This window comes from Xenopus laevis, chromosome 1L (assembly GCF_017654675.1).
Source record: "Xenopus laevis strain J_2021 chromosome 1L, Xenopus_laevis_v10.1, whole genome shotgun sequence".
In the NCBI taxonomy this organism is placed as follows: Eukaryota; Metazoa; Chordata; class Amphibia; order Anura; family Pipidae; genus Xenopus; species Xenopus laevis.
This window is the reverse complement of record NC_054371.1, coordinates 212,130,730-212,150,089: the sequence shown is the minus strand read 5'-3', so window position 1 is coordinate 212,150,089 and position 19,360 is coordinate 212,130,730. Positions and strand designations below refer to the sequence as shown.

The following is a 19,360-nucleotide window of genomic DNA, read 5'->3' as shown; positions in this document are numbered from 1 at the left end:
TTATATGTTACTTACGAGAGTCATCATTCACACATCACGAGATTTCCATGCTGCTTATTTTAAATACCTCCAAGGAATGCGTGGTGTTTCCTGCTACCATTTTTAGCGTTCAATAAATTGTGTTTTTCTGCCAAAAATTGGCAGCTGTTTACATTTCTGCTCGATGGCTCAGCATAATCCCAAACCTTAAAATGGAGCAACTGTGTCAGTTACCCCAGTCTGAGTATCGCTGAATAACCTCATCTCTGTTAAACCGTTTCAGTTGCAGGTCCTTTAAAGAAAATCTTTTACGCTGACAATAAATTAGCTTTACCTGTACTGGTTTGAAATGTTTTGGAGCAACAATGCTGGTTTTTAGAACCATAGCTTATTTTACAGCAACAAAGTCCCTCCAATCCCTATAGAATGCTCATCACTTATATGAATATAACATAAATTTATGGTTTGCGTATATAGCACCCACAAAAATGTAATCAGTGAACAGCCTCTTTGAAATCTTTAGATACCTGCCACTTTGGTTGTTAACAGTAAGGCTGCAACATCCCCTTAATAACTTAGAAATCCTTCTCCTCCTATAACCCACTCTGCCCCCTCCGTCTGGAAGGCTCATGAGCATGCTCAGTTCTTCTCAGCTCAGATTACTAAACATACCCTCCAGTCTAACAGCCAATGAAGAGATAGCATTGTCTGTTCCCATAGAAAAGCTAGCTGTCTGATCCTATTTTTTCTCCTAACCACCTCTCCTGAGCTCAGCTTAACTATTACAGTGCTCAACCCCAGCAGAACTTTTTATCAAAGTATGTTGTGCCTGTGTAACCTGCATTGCATGAACTTTACAGTACATACGTCTCAATGTTACTGATGATGTGTCACAGGGGAAATGGCCCTGGGTGAAAGCTGCTATTTGTTTTAGGAAAATGTGATGGTGCTGGCAAATAGAGGGGGTATATGCAATACAAATGATGTTACTTGGGTGGAAAGATATGCCCAACTTATATATATGGTAGGGAAATGAAGGCTTTATATGTCCTTTAACAAGTTTTGCTATGCAAGGCCTCCACTGACTTTATACCATGCCACTGAGCTCATAGCTTACTGCTTCTAAGTTTCTTCTAAGTGGAAAAAAGTAGGGTTTTTAGGAGAAAATACGCTGGGGCAAGGCACTGTGAGACTGTAGTATCTTAAATGGTTTGTCCTCCTTTAAATGTCCTTTTAGTATGATGAAAAGAGTGATACAGGTATAGGATCCCTTATCCGGAAACCCGATATCCAGGAAGCTCCGAATTACGGAATGGCTGTCTCCCATAGACTCCATTTTATCCAAATAATCCAAAATTTTAAAAATGATTTCCTTTTTCTCTGTAATAATAAAACAGTAGCTTGTACTTGATCCCAACTAAGATATAATTAATCCTTTATGGAAGCAAAACCAGCCTATTGGGTTTATTTAATGTTTAAATGAATTTCTAGTAGACATAAGGCATGAAGACCCAAATTACGGAAAGATCCGTTATCCGGAAAACCCCAGGTCCCGAGCATTCTGGATAACAGGTCCCATACCTGTATTCAGAAACAACTTGCAATTGGTTTTCATTTTTTATTATTTGTGGTTTTTGAGTTATTTAGATTTTTATCCAGCAGGTCTCTGGTTTGTAGTTTCAGAAATCTGGTTGCTAGGGTCCAAATTACCTTAGCAACATGCACTGATTTGAATAAGAGACTGTGATATGAATAAGAGAGGCCTGAATAGAAAGATGAGCAATACAACATAGTAATAACAATGTATGTGTAGCCTTACAGAGCATGTGTTTTTTTAGATGGGTACAGTGATCCCAATTTAAAAACTTGAAAGATGAAGAACGCAAAAAAATTAAGGCCAATTGAAAAGTTGCTTAGAATTAGCCGTTCTTATAACATAGTGAAAGGGACAACATTATAACTGCAATAGAAACATGGTGGAAGTTGACTGTGCTCATGTACATGTTGAAAAAAGCTGCCAAATAGACCCCTCCAGACTGAGGGCCTACACTACTGTATCTGGATGAAAATCCGCCAAATATCCATTGGGCAGGCTTGAAAATCCCACGGGCCGAGGTCAGTGTGTTGTTGTGACAGTCACCCAACAGGTCATAATATGATGGAGCCAAAGATTGGATCAGCCCCATTTAGCCCAGTGAGTGGGTGGTCAAATCGGACTGACATGTCCAAAACAGACCTCAGAGTGTATAGCCAGCTTTGAAAAAATGGTAAATCAATGGTAAAATCATTATACATGCACCTATCAATGTTCTCATTTCGAATACAAACGGAAGTGCCTTCAAATTTATAATAGAAGGGAAGCAGGTGAGGCAATGTGAGATTGAAGGCATAGCCTCACTATTGTGGGGCAGGGGTTTACATGCACTATGCTTTTTCATTGAGGGTTTACATTTAGTAACGCAACTGTCAGTGTACGATTTTCTCTACTCAGCGTGATGCTTGCGTTTTGTTTCTTGCAGGCAATGAACCGATCCCTGACGAACGTGATCCTGGGAGGTTATGGAACTACATCAACTGCTGGTGGAAAGCCCATGGAAATTACTGGCACCCACACAGAAATCAATCTGGATAATGCAGTTGAATATATAAGGGAGGCCAATAACATAATTATCACGCCAGGTACTGTTCTAACAAGTCCTCCTATTGTGCTACTGTAGTGGATGAGATATGTTGAGATATAGATAGGCAACCATTGGTGCTCCTGCAACTTCCAGCATTCCCCTGAAAATTTATTTAGTTAGAAAAGTCAAGTGATGTTGCTGTGCTATGAAGTTAGCAAGGGGAGAAGAAACACTTCACGTTTCTCTGGTCATTTCTAAGCAAAACCACATCACAAACCTTTCCTTTTCTCACTAACTTAATTTTCAGCAAATTGGAAATGAACATCAGGCGGCGTTGTTTCACATTCACCATATTAGCTGTTTAAAACACCAACATTTCAAATGCAAGGAAAATAAAACAATGGAAGCTCCAAGGAAAGCACCCTGAGCAATTTTAAATAATTGTTTAATTACGTTTCCTTTTTAGGATTAATTTAGAACCACCTGAAGACCTAGGAATCGACAGTGAATCACTTATAATTAAGCTAACACTTTAATTATGTAACTAGTGTCTAAAAGGGAACTCGTCACCCAAAAACATAATTCCAAATCCTGTTTTATCATGTTGGTCAAGCAAACTGAACTTAAGTTACGCAGTAAAAATAATTTGAATCTTGTTTCCTTCCGTCTGGGAATTAATAATTATAGCAAGCAGGCAGGAGCCATTTTGTGGTTATTAAGACAAGTCTTGTATCATCTCAGAATCTTAGTTTTTGCACCAGAATGGGGGACCTGATGTCCATCCCCTGGTTACACAATTAAATGGTGAAGAGAACTGGGGGAATGTGGGGAGAGCAGTGACATCTAGGAAGTGCTGAATGGAAAGTGAAAGTAATTGCCTAAGGCATAGAGGAGGGGCAGACAATATTTGATTGACAGCTGAGATTTTTAAATGAGTTTACAACAGCTATGAATGCTTAAATAAAAAAAATTATTTGGTTTTCATGTTTAATGAGAGAGGATGTTTATTATACTGCTTTTTATGTGTGGGTGACAGGTCCACTTTAAGCAGTAAGATCGCTCTGTGTTTGCATTTTATTTGTCTCTTGCTACCCAATTCATATTCCCTTTGTAACTGAATGTGTCTTTCCAGGTTATGGGCTGTGCGCTGCCAAGGCTCAGTACCCTATTGCTGATTTGGTGAAAATACTTAAGGAGGCAGGCAAAAATGTCAGGTGGGTACAATACACATCACAAGAGGTATCTTTCTTTACGCATCTATTTGAGAACTATAGGAAATGCAGAGGCCTTGGTTATTTTTTGGCTTTTGGAGGAGGCAGACTCTATCATCCATATATCCATACATATTAGTATTTCGATCATTGTGTTTAGGTGGGTCACATCTCTGTTAGCCATTGAGTAAAACAGTAGCCTAAGCCCTATGGCCCTACATTCATTGGCTGTTAGAAAGCATCTTGTAAATGGAGGGTGGTGGGCACTGAACAAGGCTCCTGTGTTCCACCGAGTCCTTCTTAAAGGGGTTTTTCACCTTTGAATTAACTTTTAGTATGATATAGATTTGTAAATTAGTAACATGGTAAGTTAAGTCAGTATATAACCTGCCAAACTGCTAGTTGATCCAGAGGAAGGCGAAAAACTGAAGTCGCTCCAATTTGCCTCAGAGGGGGAAAAATTTCTTCCCGACTCCAGTCCCTGTACGATGAGCTATTTTCCATGGCCTTTTATTCCCTCACTTGCTAAAAAGTCATCTTGTCATTTTTAATTATTTTAGTTTTGAGTTATTTAGCTTTTTATTCAGCAGCTCTCCAGCCTGCAATTTCTCGCAATCTGTTTGCTAGGGTCCAAATTACCCCAGCAACCATGCATTGATTTGAATAAGAGACTGGAATATGAATAGGAGAGGGTCAAATAGTATCTGAAAAAGTAGCAATAACATTACATTTGTAACCTTACAGAGCATTTGTTTTTAATATGGACCCCCATTTGAAAGCTGAAAAGAGTCAGAAGAAGAAAGCAAATAATTGAAAAACTGTAAAAAAATTTTTTTTATTGAATTAGCCATTCTATTACAAACTAAAAGTTTAATTAAAGGTGAACCACCCCTTTAAGGTGGGCATATACAGTTATGGGACCTGTTATCCAGATTGCTCAGGACCTGGGCTCTTCCGGATAATGGAATATGGATCTTCATACCTTAAGTCTACTAGAAAATAAACCCAATAGGCTGGTTTTGCTTCCAATAAGGATTAATTATACCTTAGTTTGGATCAAGTACAATGTACTGTATTATTATTATTATTATTATTATTATTATTATTATTATTATTATTATTATTATAGAGAAAAAAGGAAATCATTTGGATTTGGACTATAAAAGACAGCCATTCTGTAAATTGTTGCTTTCTGGATAACGGATCCCACACCTGTACAGTAATCTGTGACATTTTTTTTAATGAGGGCAGGTATTTACCTGATTTGGCCACAGTTTTTTACCAGGTGCCACTGTTGGTGAGTCCCCATTGCTATATTAGACTGTCCTTTAACTTTCCCTTTACCCAGAGAAGAGAATGAGACGGCTGTGTCTGCTCATTTGAAATCTATTCTGTCTCTGGAACGGAACATAAATTCTTGCATGGTGCTGTTAATGTCGTACAACTTCTACATTTACCGTAGATACTTTTTTTTTTCTTTCGATTTAGTTTGTGCTTTTCATTGCTGGATTTCACGTGTCCCGTTTTCCTAACAAAGGTGCATTTGTCTTTTCCTGTCTGTCTCTTGGCATCTACTATATAGTAACTCTCTTAGATTCGTGCCCGGGGCTACCATGTCAGCCTTCCTTCCTCCATGAGTAGTCCCTCTTCCTGTTTATACTCTGTGTGTGCATATTTCAGCCATTGCTGCTGCTTTTTCCTCTCATTTGATGGCTATTCTCTCTTCGACGTGTCTCAATATCACTTACTGGAAAGCAAAGTTCAGGTCTCTCTCATAAGTAATGTAATTTTTTTTGCAATTTCTCTACCAAACGCTCTGTTGACATTTACACTTGCCTTAAGCGTTGGGGAACCTGGGCAAGATTTCCTTTTTCCAATAAATGCCCTTTTTATCTTTCTTTTATAAATAGTTTTTTTCCTGTTTGGGCTGTATGTTTTCTGAAGCAAAGCCTGCAGTGTTAGGAGGGATGTAGTGACTCCCCCTTCCTTATTTGTTTGTATTATATTTGGGGAAATACACTAATAAGTAACATGGTGGCACTTCATGGGAAGGTCTATATAGAAAGGTCTATATAAATACACCAGTAAACCTTCAAAGTAATGCTGCTCTGTCAAAAGAAACACCACATTTCATTCCTTCTATTGTGTACACATGGGCGTCTGTATTCCTTCTTTCAGCTTAAAACTCCAGGACTAGGGCTTGAGCATGCTCGGTTTGCTCCTCTCTCCATCTCCCCCTCCCTCCTCCCCTCCCTGCTGTAATCTGAGCCCAGAGCTATGAGTGAGCAGAGAGAGACTCGGGCAGGAAGTGATGTCACAACAAGCTAATATGACAGCTGCTATCCTATACAAACAGAGAGAGATTCTAGAGCTGTTTACTCAGGTATGCAGAATAAATATAGTGTTCTAGCTTGCACTATTGTGGCTAATCTATTGGCAATAAACTAGCTTGGTAGCTTTCCTTCTCCTTTAAGCAAGTATTTTGGCACACAGGTCCGCCTGTTGCCAGTCTTTGTGCCTCAGCCAGGGTCATTAAAGAACATTTGAGCCAGTCACAAGCAGATTGGGACGTTTGTCTGCTGCTTTTCTGTACTATTATCCGCTTGATGCCTACGGTGGACAAAACACAATCTGTGCCGTTAATTTAAGGGAATACAGCCTCTTTCAATTGCACAGACCACTCCTTTTTATATTCTAATAATTTGTACCATTTTCCCTGTGCCAAGCACAATTTTACATAGCGGCCATTTAAGTTATCCTTGCTTGTAAATATCTTCCCCCTTTGCCCGTTCGCCTTTTGACCAGGTTTTTGTGTGATGCGACCACATCTGAGAGTAAAGCCTCGATTAAGGATTATCTGTCATGACGAAACATTTCTGTAAGTCGGTGAAAAGGCGATTAGGAGCTGCATCTCCTTTTACCTTTCTGCTGTTCCAGTCATCTAGGTGTCGAACCAAGTTGTTTGTTTAGCCTGCTGTCTGATTGGTCGGCTGTGTATGGCGAGCTGTAAGCTCTTGGACCAATGGTTGCATCACTATGGGGGCGTTGTGGTTTACCGACCACAAATTGCATCCATGATGAGCAGATGCAGCCTGAAGATGAGTGGATTTTCTGCAGGAATGTCAATTCGCAAGAGTCCATTAGCCAGACAGGGGTCTGTGTTAAATTTATTAAGAGGCCATATCAGCAGCTATCTGATCCATGTATGGTCACCTTAGTCCTCACTACAGCCCTATGCCAGAAAAAGTACATGCTTCGGTTGTTGATTCCAATAGCTTCATATCTACACAATACTGGGAATTCTACTCCCAAGTGTCTGTGGCACTGCACATGCTCACTGTGCTTAAAGGGGACCTGTCACCCAACAAAATTACTCTAAATCCTATTTTATCATGTTAGTCAAGCAAAATGAACTTTAATTACACTGTATAAATTATTTGAATCTTGATTCATCGGTCTGGGAATTCATAATTATAGCAAGCAGGTAGGAGCCGTTTTGTGGACATTGTTATTAAGACAAGCCTTGCATCATCTCAATCTTGTTTGTGCACCAGAATGGGGGACCTGATGTCCATCCCCATGCCCTGGTTACACAATTAAATGGTCAAAATACTGGGCGAATGTGGGGAGAGCAGTGACATCTAGGAAGTGCTGAATGGAAAGTGAAAGTAATTGCCTGACTAAGGCATAGAGGAGGGGCAGCAATAGATGATTGACAATTTTTGAAGTTTACAACTATGAATGCTTTAATAATAAAAAAATATATATTTCATGTTTAATTTGAAAATAACTTTTATTATACAGATTTTTATGTCTGGGTGACAGGTCCCTTTTTAAGGCTTCTCTAGTTACTTACTGGCCATATGCAACACATACTGTGAATTCCAGTAACTTGCAGGGTAGGGGGTGACCAGAGACATTATAAAGCTACTGGGACCTGGTGGTGATGGGGATGAGGCATCTTCAGAGGTATGGCTCCTACAATTCCAGGCTGGGATAACATTCCAATGCTTTACTAGCCTGAATTAGCTTTAGTTAGGTAGCATTAATGGAATGTAGCTAGAGGCCTAGATTAGTTGCACTGCAGTGTTTATGGTGCTGTTTGCCTTGATGTGGCATTTGGTAATCTGCACCAGGCAGTTAAATAAAATTGTCGATTATGTATTCTATCTGGCCATGGAAAACTCTCTTCCTAACCTGAACGTCGGGGGAAGTTTTCATTTTTGGCTTGTGGGTTCTTTGCCTGTCCAACCCAATCTGCCTCTGTCTTTGCAGCCTTGTTAGCCACTTGTGATTCTTGTTGCTCCCATATGGCAATTGAAAGTACTTTTAACAACAGATGTAATGGAGTTCAAACAATGACGGTAGCTCTCAGGGCTTATTTGCCAGGCTGATGGGCGCTGCCTGTTTGGTTGTGACACTTGAGCAGCACGCTTCTAAGCAGCAATGAAAGTCTATGAAATGTGGGAAGAGAAGAAGGACTTTGATCTCCGTGCAGTAGAAATATGATCAAAGATGGGACATGTCGTTCCTGGAGCTAGATGTGTCTAAGCTTTTCCTAATCATTGCAAACGACTTTTAAATGTCCTGTCTGTTTACCGCAAGCTGTAAATACAGATTTATTTCATTCTATTGCCGTGCAACCGCGACAGGAACCCCTTCTTTAATCTGGGTCTTTCATCATGTTTACGGAACTCCCTTGGTGTTCATTGACTGCAGCTGGTGCTTGCCCTTTGGATTTTAGGAGATCTGTGCTGCCCCAGGACCACATCTTGCTCGGCTTCCAGACAAAGTGACACACACACAACACACACATATCCACCCCCGTGGAAGCACGCCAGTGTAGACATACGCCTGTCATCATTTAGTCATGCCCGTGTGTTGCCAAGAAAGAGTTTTCATCTGCCAATATGACTTTTGACAGATCCCGAAACGCAATTATTTTGTTTCACATTTGGCTATAGCCATAACACGCTATTCCAGATAGCCCGAAATCCACCCAGTGCATTTTAAAGGGGATATTCCCATGTATGAGCTCTTGTCTTGCAATTTTCTTGGCACAGCAAGTCAGCAAGCCACTGCAGAAACTATAATCAATTTATACATAGAATAGCTATACTAATATACTCATGGATTCTCCTCTGCCTGGTTTATCACCCAGATCTTCTCTGTGGCACATAAAGTTTAAAAAGGGTTGTGCTTTTCTGCATATTTCTGCTCACAGAAGCTGCCTTATGGTTTGCCTCAGCCAAGGTACCTTTTGTTTAACTTTTTTTTATGGCTACTAGGGATGCTGTCTATTTAAAGTGGCTGTATCACTTAAAGCCCTTATTTCAATCACTTAAAGAAGTCTACAAAAATAAATTGAAGAAAACCTAAACCTAAAAAGATACAAATTTTCCCTTGAAATAAGGGTCTGACTCCCAAGTAGGCCGTCAATGTATACTGCTGCCTGATTAATTGGCTGCAGTTCTTAGCACCCACATGATTTTGGTTTGACATTTTTTTCAAATCGCCTGATTTTTTTTCTTTTCTTTTTTTTATGCATTTTATTAAGTTTTTATTTATTTATTTTAGTTTTAACAAGTGAAGAAAGAGAGAAGAAAAGAATAAAGACATATAAGCAGTGGATCCAAATAATAAATAACCAACATTATCTGCAATGTTGTCCTTATCATACCATTGTCATATATTATCATATCATTATCATATTCCACATTATCATACATAGTGTCTGGGCGATTAGCCTCCATTTCCAGCCACAGGCCCCAGATTGCCCAGGCTATGTAGGTCAGTTTCTGGCTAGGGAGAGCGTTATTCACCAATGCACTCCAAAAGGCAAGGGTTGGGGCAGCGGTGGATTTCCACTGTAACGGGATGGCCTTCTTTGCACAATATAACAGTTGGAGGCAGCAGAGTTTAACATAGGACTGGAGTCCCAAATCATATGATACTCCCAAAAGACATACCAGTGGGGTCTAAATGCACGGGACATTCAGGGTAGTCGTAGTATAGGACTTTGTCCCAAAATCTTTGGATGAGTGAACAACTCCAGAACACAAAAATATATGAGCCGACCTCTTGGTTACATTTTACACACTGGTCTGGGGTCATTGGGTATAGCTTTGCAAGTCTATACGGAGTAAGATACACTATTCAAAAATATACACTTGTATGTATCTGTCTCTAATTGACATTGTGATATCAGGGACCTGTTTGAGTGCATCCACCCACATTGGTTTCTTTAAATCCCTGTAACCTGTACTGCTACATATTTTCAGATTTTGATAAATATGGAGGAATAATGAAGTGCCATTTTATGTAGTTAGACTGAATGCTTTTGACACCTCACAGCTTATCTTAACCACCAAACTCTGCACGGGCGAATATTAGCTGACAATTTGTTACCTTCTGACCAAGTTTACAGTTTATTTGTCTTTGTATGCTTCTGTCCTGACAGCTCAATTAAGCAGATATCTATCGGGAAGGTTTGAAAACCCCATCAGATGAGGACTGCATCGGTGCATTGATATAGTCCTCTCCTGATGGGCCTACATAAGCCCAACTGTATGATCTGGTTACATATAGGCAGAATTCTGTTTCCTCTTGGTCCTTCCAAAACTCCTGCTTAATATTTTCTTTAACTATACTGCTTGTTGGAATTTTGCTCACACTTAAGCATACACAAATGGACATATGAAGAGGTGAGCCCACATGTGACCAGCTTTATACCAGGGTTTATATAGTTCTGATAAGTTACTGCATTTTAAATCAGTCATCCCTTGGGTGAGCAACTGGAATAGTAGCACATGTTTGGGATACATTATCCTAAAACCCATTATCTAGAAAGCTTCTAATTACAAGAAGGCCATATCCCATAGACTAATTTTTAATCAAATAATCCACATTTGTAAACTGTATTCCCTTTTCGCTCTAATAATAAACAGTACATTGTACTTGATCCCAACTAGGAAATAACCTTATTGATAGAAAAACAATCCTACTGGAATTGTTTAATTGTTTTTTTGAATTACAATTGGGGTATTGGGATCCAAATTATGGAAACATCCCCATTTTGGATAACAGGTCCCATACCTGTACAACAACAACATCCGAAAGCATTGGAGGCTCTGTGAAACCATTCAGAATAAGTCTTCAATATTTTTTCATGGTGCTGCAAAACTTGAACCTTACTAATATACCTAAGTAATCCTAAACAATATTAATAATAATAATAAAAAACCTTACTAATATACCTAAGTAATCCTAAACAATATTAATAATAATAATAAAAAACCTTACTAATATACCTAAGTAATCCTAAATAATATTAATAATAATAATAATAAACCTTACTAATATACCTAAGTAATCCTAAATAATAATATTAATAATAATAATAAACCTTACTAATATACCTAAGTAATCCTAAATAATATTATTAATAATAATAATAATAATAAACCATACTAATATACCTAAGTAATCCTAAATAATATTAATAATAATAATAATAAACCTTACTAATATACCTAAGTAATCCTAAATAATAATATTAATAATAATAATAAACCTTACTAATATAACTAAGTAATCCTAAATAATATTAATAATAATAATAAACCTTTCTAATATACCTAAGTAATCCTAAATAATATTATTAATAATAATAATAATAATAAACCATACTAATATACCTAAGTAATCCTAAATAATATTAATAATAATAAACCTTATTAATATACCTAAGTAATCCTAAATAATATTAATAATAATAAACCTTACTAAGATACCTAAGTAATCCTAAATAATAATAATAAACCTTACTAATATACCTAAGTAATCCTAAATAATAATAATAAACAGTACTAATATGCCTTAGTAATCATAAATAATAATAAACCTTACTGATATTCCTTATTAATCATAAATAATAATAATACACCTTACTAATATGCCTTAGTAACCATAAATAATAATAATATACCTTACTAATATGCCTTAGTAATGATAAATAATAAACCTTACTAATATACCTAAGTAATCATTAATAATACACCTTACTAATATACCTAAGTAATCATTAATAATAATAATAATAATAATAAACCTTACTAATATGCCTTAGTAATCATAAATAATAATAAACCTTACATATATTCCTTAGTAATCATAAATAATTATAATACACCTTACTAATATACCTAAGTAATCCTAAATAATAATAAACCTTACTAATATGCCTTAGTAATCATAAATAATAAACCTTACTAATATACCTAAGCAATCATAAATAATAATAATAAACCTTACTAATATACCCAAGTAATGATAAATAATAATTAACCTTACTAATCAGGGAGCATGCCAGTTCCTTCCACTGCCCCCAAAGGGTTAAATAGACCCTGAGTATTCGCTTCAGTTCAGAGCGGGCTGGTTTTACTTTGTATTTGTATTATAAATCCCTGCAAATCCCATACAGCATTCATTGGGAACATCTGACAGCAGATATGCGCTGTGCTTGCAAAGCTTGGGAGGGTAGACTTATATAAACTTCTTATGTTCCTGGTCTTGTTGCAAAACGCGTGTCTGTTCAGCACATCGTTTGAATATTAAAAGTATGCAAGAAAAACACTAATAGTCCTTTCTAATGATTTATTTTGCCACCCTCTGGGTGTTTTGGAAAGGTGAACTTTAGGACATGTCATATTTACTTTTTATAGGAGAAATATACTATATTTAGGGAGTGGATTTAGTAGTAGTTGTATGAAGAGATCAGGCTAGGAGAGCATAATGTTTGCAATGGAGAGGCTCTGTGGTCTGTTTTATAACTACCTCCTCTATTCATGATCCTTTGACTGAGCTCAGGAGAAGCTACAGGGCAACTACTTCTTATATCTCTTAGTAAAAATATGAATCTGCTATTAAATTATACGGTCTTGTGCTTCCATCTCTGTTCATGACTCAATAATTGGAATGAAAATCCATACAGGGTATTTATTCATGGTACAATGTTGTTTTGCTATATGATTTTGCAGCTCACTTGAATGCAAAGAGGACATCACCATCCACTTAAATAAATCTGTTTTATTTATGTCTGAGCAAAGTAATTTCCAGATGGCGTCTTTAACTGCACGCACAGACCGTGAAGCGCTTTACTTCATATGTCCTTCCTTACAACCAGATATTCTACAGAATTGCTGAAGAGCCGAGTCTGATAAATTGCTGAGGGGAACCGAGTGGGATATATAGCGAAGGGGAACCAAATGGGATATATAACGAAGGGGAACCGTCCTCCTTAAAAGCAGCACAAGTATCACAGCTATTTTCCCAGGGCTCCTTGCCCATAAACAGCCCAACAGAGTCTGTTAAAGCCTTGAAAAGTGCAACTCTGGCTCTGCTAGCCCTGTGGATCTTCAAATGCTCCAGTTGGCTTTCCATCCTGTGTATTTCGAAACTGTTTTCACCATAAGTTTTATGAAAAAAATAATATATTTCATAGCATGGAAGGCATGCTCTAAAAACTTAGATCAACCAGTATGCTAAGTGTTATTTCACAACAACATCAGAGTAATAGGCACAGCACTCACAGGTCTTTAATAAATATAAAAATATTTATTAAAGAATGGTCAAAGTTTCGGTCTGAATCACAGACCTTTATCAAGGTCTGATAGCCGTGTAACCCCTAGCAACCTATCCAAAATTTCCTTAAATCATAGTAAACAAATCTGGCATAGGATTCATGTAAAAGATTAGAAGCTCTGTTTAAACAAACCCCTCCCATAACCCCTCTGTATAAACAAACCCCTACTTGCAGCTTTTACAAGAAAATCTAAGAGTTTATCTTGCAGAGACCTTTTCTAGGGGCTGGTTATTTGCTTAACCACCATCTCCTCTTTCTCCCCTTACTCATAAGAACAACAATATGTTGGAAAGTGAAACTGCTCGCTAGTGCAACTGTGGATATATATTCTGTCCCTTGCATCTCCTTTCGTGCCAGATCCTGCCGATTCTGTGATACGAGTACCTTGGGAATAATATCCCTAAGTGATAATTGCACATTGAGTAGAGATCCGTGTAAAAGATAATGGCGTCTCTGCTATTAAACCAAAGGAGACCTGTAAAACAGGGAGGCTCCACTAAATAGCATAGGAGTTTCAATGGGAATGTTCTCCCAGGATTTCCAAGCAGATTATAGACAGAAGGTGGGTTTTTTGACACTTCTAATCGAGCAATTATCTGCTCCATAAACTTTCTGATTTGAAAATGAACATACTCTTTTTTTTTTTTTTGCCGTCTGTCCTGTTTGTTACCGTAAATGCCAATGTTACATTTCCACGCATTTTTGTTCCTTGTTATTTCCCATCACCTTCACGCCAAGCATTTTTTCCTTCTTCCTGTGAGAACACCGTGTTAATTGTTCTAATCGGAATGATCAAAGACCATAAACATTGTCAAAGAATAAACTTTTGGAAACAGGTTCTTTGAAAGACTGTACCGCTGGAAAGAGGTGGATGGAACTGTAAAATAAATATGTTGCAAGGAGCTTGGCAATCTGTTTCTATTAAAGGAGACACATTGTGTGACAAACAAGAACGTGCCAGTGTATTCTACTCTTTTAAATATAGAAGGAAAGTGCTGAAAAAAAAAAGTCGTGTTTCAGGTTTTTTTTAAATTTCTGCGAAAACTATACTAGTCCCACCCATCTGTTCCACTTCCTGCTGCCTCCTTTCCCAGGCTGTGCAGGGGAGCTGACACTGCACTATAGGATAGGAACCAATCAGCATCTAGGCTGACCTGATAGGGAACTGAGACCTGTGTTTTGCCTCTGTTCATTTGAAACACGAATATAGTGATATTAATTTTTAGGACAAAGTAAAACCAGTACCATATATTATTCATTATTGGCTACAATGCTAGTGGGCATCCTGTATGTGTCTTCATCTTAAATTGTCATAGGGAGTTATGTAGTATAGTGGTAAAAGTATGGCCTGGTCCTGTAACCTATGATAACCAATCAACAATTAGCTTTTACTGGTCTTGATACGATATAATGATGAAAGCAAAAATCGGGTTGGTTGATATGGGTTACTAAACAGAGCCATTCTTTCTCTTGTTACTTTATAACATACTTTTACCTGTATCTGTATTAATGTAAATGATCTGTTAAGATTATTTTCTCCTTATGATTTGTAACCCCATTCATCCATTCCCCTCAGGTCCTGATTTGTTGCTCCCATTATGCTGCTTCCAGAGAGATTAAATGAGCTTTAGAATCTCCAATACAATCAGGAATCAAGCATTAGTGATAGGGGACATGGGAGCAATGATTCATAGTAGTTTATAATGTTCTGCCCTCAATATTCTAGTCCACTTAAAGGAGAACAAAACCCTAAAAATTAATGCGGCTAAAAATGTCATATTTTATATACTGAACTTATTGCACCAGCCTAAAGTTTCAGCTTGTCAATAGCAGCAATGATCCAGGACTTCAAACTTGTCACAGGGGGTCACCATCTTGGAAAGTGTCTGTGACACTCACATGCTCAGTGGGCTCTGAGCAGCTGTTGAGAAGCTAAGCTTAGGGGTCGGCACTAATTATCCAGCAGAAAATGAGATTGGTCTGTAATATAAGCTGATGCTACAGGGCTGATTATTAAATTCTATTCTGATGCTAGTTCCACTGGTTTCTGTGCTGCCATGTTGTAATTATCTGTATTAATTACTAATCAGCCTTATATTGTGACATTTCTATTCTATGTGTACTGTATATTGTGAGTGGGTCCCTAAGCTCAGTAAGTGACAGCAGCACAGAGCATGTGCAGTGAATCAGCAGAAAAGAAGATGGGGAGCTACTGGGGCATCTTTGGAGACGCAGATCTTTACTGCTAAAGGGCTGGGGTTGCCTTGGGCTGGTACAGAAGCCCAAAACATAAAGTACAACATTTCTACCTACTTTGGTTCTCCTTTAAAGCTTACAGCTGGTTGGTTACTGACTCAGATCAATATTTTGCCAGTATCGGTACAGTGTCTTCATTTCCTATGGTAGTGGCTCTGCAAACATTCAGCAACGATCCTTCATACCCTCTTGCAAGCTGTTTCCCTGGGGAATATAGAGACAGCCACAGCATTGCAAGTTTCCTATCTTAAATGTGTTACTGAGATGTTCTTTGTCTTTCAGATTTGGTATCCATCCAGTAGCAGGCCGTATGCCAGGTCAGTTGAACGTACTTCTGGCTGAGGCAGGGGTGCCATATGACATTGTGCTGGAAATGGATGAGATCAATGAAGATTTCCCTGGTAAGTTTAAAGAGTTTTTAGGAGGTTTTAGCATTGCTGCCATTTGGTGAAAATATTCAACCCAAATATGAATCTCTGATTTCTTTGTGCATTATTTGCCTGTATTGTACATCTGCCATTCCTGGGATAACTGCAACTCAGTAGACGCAGCACTAAACCTATTTTACAAAGAAATGAGCAATGGGGTGTCAGGTTATAGGGGATGTGTGTGTAGTCGGTACAGTACAATTTTCCAATATGGTCACCACCTTTCTTTCTGAATGAGTGTTTGGAGGTGGATATTGTGTGAAAGGTTGTCTTCTCATTGTGCATTCTTGTTGTGTGGCGCTTTTGTCTTATGCTCACCCATAAAGGAGATCTAAACCCTACAAATGGATATGGCTAAAAATTACATATTTTATATACTAAACTTATTGCATGAGGCTAAAGTTTCAGCTTGTCAATAGCAGCAATGATCCAGGACTTCAAACTTGTCACAGGGGGTCACCATCTTGGAAAGTGTCTGTGACACTCACATGCTCAGTGGGCTCTGAGCAGCTGTTGAGAAGCTAAGCTTAGGGCTCGTCACTAATTATCCAGCAGAAAATGAGCTTCCCTGGCTGTAATATAAGCTGATGCTACAGGGCTGATTATTAAATTCTGATGCTAATTGCTCTGGTTTCTGTGCTGCCATGTAGTAATTATCTGTATTAATTACTAATCAGCCTTATATTGTGACATTTCTATTCTATGTGTACTGTATATTGTGAGTGGGTCCCTAAGCTCAGTAAGTGACAGCAGCACAGAGCATGTGCAGTGAATCAGCAGAAAAGAAGATGGGAGCTACTGGGGCATCTTTGGAGACACAGATCTTTACTGCTAAAGGGATGTAGTTGCCTTGGGCTGGTACAGAAGCCCAAAACCTAATGTAAAACATTTCTAGCTACTTCTTTAGTTAGGCTTTAGTTCTCCTTGAACTCCAATCTGCAAAAAGCTTTGGTCAGCTTACTGCGAGTTTCCCAATGCAAACCGTTAACTTTACAAGGATGTGTGTTTCTAAAAACTCAATGGTGCCTTGCTTTTGCCATCGCCTGCCCAACGTGCATCTTTAAAAGCTCACTGAGCTTTCTTTGTGTCCTTTAGAAACGGATCTAGTGTTGGTGATCGGTGCCAATGACACAGTTAACTCTGCAGCACAAGAAGACCCCAACTCTATCATCGCTGGAATGCCTGTCCTGGAGGTGTGGAAGTCCAAGCAGGTGAGGCACTGGACTGTAATAATCCGAACCATGAATAAATGCTATCTATGAAATGTAGATGTCTACTTTAGTTTCAGGATCTTGCGCTATTAATATTTTATTATTGTATTTGATACTGTATTACAGCCAGGCACACATTTCTTGTACAATGTATGTTTTTTTCTAAAGATGAAAAATAGAAAAAGTGTATATATTTAGTAGAACTCAATATCCCAATAGAAATACATACTGCATTTATCCAATAAACGGCACAGCTTTTTAGTAGAGAAAACATGAGAAAAACTGCTTGATTGCCTGCAATTTCCAGTAACAACATTAAATATTTATTATTTGGTGACCAGCACAATACACTAAAATAGTCGAAATTGCTCACCCCTAATAACGCCTTTTTTTCCCCCCCTTTGCCCCCAGGTCATTGTGATGAAGAGATCCCTTGGTGTGGGTTACGCAGCTGTGGACAATCCCATCTTTTACAAGCCTAACACCTCCATGCTTTTGGGAGATGCTAAGAAGACTTGTGATTCCCTGCAGGCCAAAGTCCGAGAGTCCTACCAGAATTAGATGCTCCTCTTGGTTTTTATACAAGCTCTTTATTGGCCAGTGTTAACTGTTTTTTTTTTTTTATAACACACATTTTATATAGTACAACATGTTAGGCATGGGAAGTACAGCAGATTTGCACAAATGAGCCACGCGTGCAAAGTAGCATGATATTCTTCAATAGGTAATGCAAATTTCCACTAAAGGCATCTAAAAGCCGATTTTATATCTTTCTACCCAAGACACAGACTACAGCTCTTCATACAGGTCGTACGTGCTGCTCCATACAATATAGGGTCGCAGTGTTACCATAGAATCAAATTATTATATTGAATAAAAGAGTAAACATGCTCTTGCCGTTGTAGGGAATTGGAGTGGTGCCCTGTTTATTATTTTTGATTCAGAACTTGGTTGCATTTTATTTTAATCCAAGCCTAAGGACTTGTCTCCCAATAAACCATCCTGTTCTTGGGACCACAGCCTTTAAGGCCCTTCATTATCCAGCACTCACGAAAGGGATTGCTGCTCTCCACCCTCGTTCTAAAGAGCAACACATCATTTAGAAGTCATGTACCGGAATACTTGTGTGTTGTGGGTAGCTGTAAATGTGTACAGTGTGAAGCTCCTGGTGTAGATGTGACTTTGTGTTTCCATTGCAACAACAAGGGATGTGAGAGGAACGTATTACTAGAACTAAGTTATAAGGATCTACGAGTAGACGTAGCAACGTTTAATCTCGTGTTCGTCATATTGTGAGAAATAATCATAGGATGTATTGTGACTTAAGCCTCGCTGCTACATCTAAGCTGTATTGTCTCTAACCTCATTTCTGTTCAGGAGCCTCTGCTGTTAAACCCAAGCACAGTCCATATAAAAGTGATTAGAAACCAGTTTTCAGCAAATATGAAGGACCACAGCTATTGATATTTCTTATTGCAGCACCTCGTTCGGTTATGGAGTCCGAAGGCAGAGAGCACATACGTGGATTCTCCTGCCGCTGGATATCGTAGAAGGTTTATATCTCCAGAATCTCTCAGGTTATCTTCCTCTAGAGCAGACTTACACACATGTGCCATAGCATTACATGATCAAGACGTAAGCGTGTTCCTGGGCAGTTGTCTTTTTAACTTATTTACTTATAATATAATCAGGCAGCTATATTGAAGGAGCAATATCTTTAGCCCGAACCGCACTGATTTTCCTTTAAAAAAAAAAAAAAAAAAAAAAAGTAAAGTTTAAAGTTCCCATTAGCTCATTTGTGTATTATAAAGTGTGCCATCTTTCTTCCCACTTGGCTTAAGATGTGTGGCCAATTCACACTGGCTTTGTGTATCATACCGTTAGGAGTTTTCTTCTGTAGATGTGAGGCAGTTGGGTTTTTTTGTTTTAGAACAAAACCTTTAACCTTTAACATTGCAGGCTCATCTAACACTGAAGAGATGAAATTGACCTATTACCTGTTTTATACATG

At 38.2% G+C, this 19,360-nt stretch overlaps 1 protein-coding gene across 1 annotated transcript in view; it reads left to right on the top strand.

Annotated features, from left to right (window-relative positions):
• Nucleotides 1-19,117, top strand: part of nnt.L (nicotinamide nucleotide transhydrogenase L homeolog) — an 83,027-nt gene extending 63,910 nt beyond the window's left edge. The window contains 5 exon segments of the mRNA NM_001094235.1: nt 2,499-2,658; nt 3,733-3,814; nt 15,993-16,111; nt 17,234-17,349; nt 17,761-19,117. Of these exon segments, the coding sequence (NP_001087704.1) occupies nt 2,499-2,658; nt 3,733-3,814; nt 15,993-16,111; nt 17,234-17,349; nt 17,761-17,910 (627 nt within the window). The 3' untranslated portion in view covers nt 17,911-19,117.
• Nucleotides 19,118-19,360: the final 243 nt, after the last annotated feature.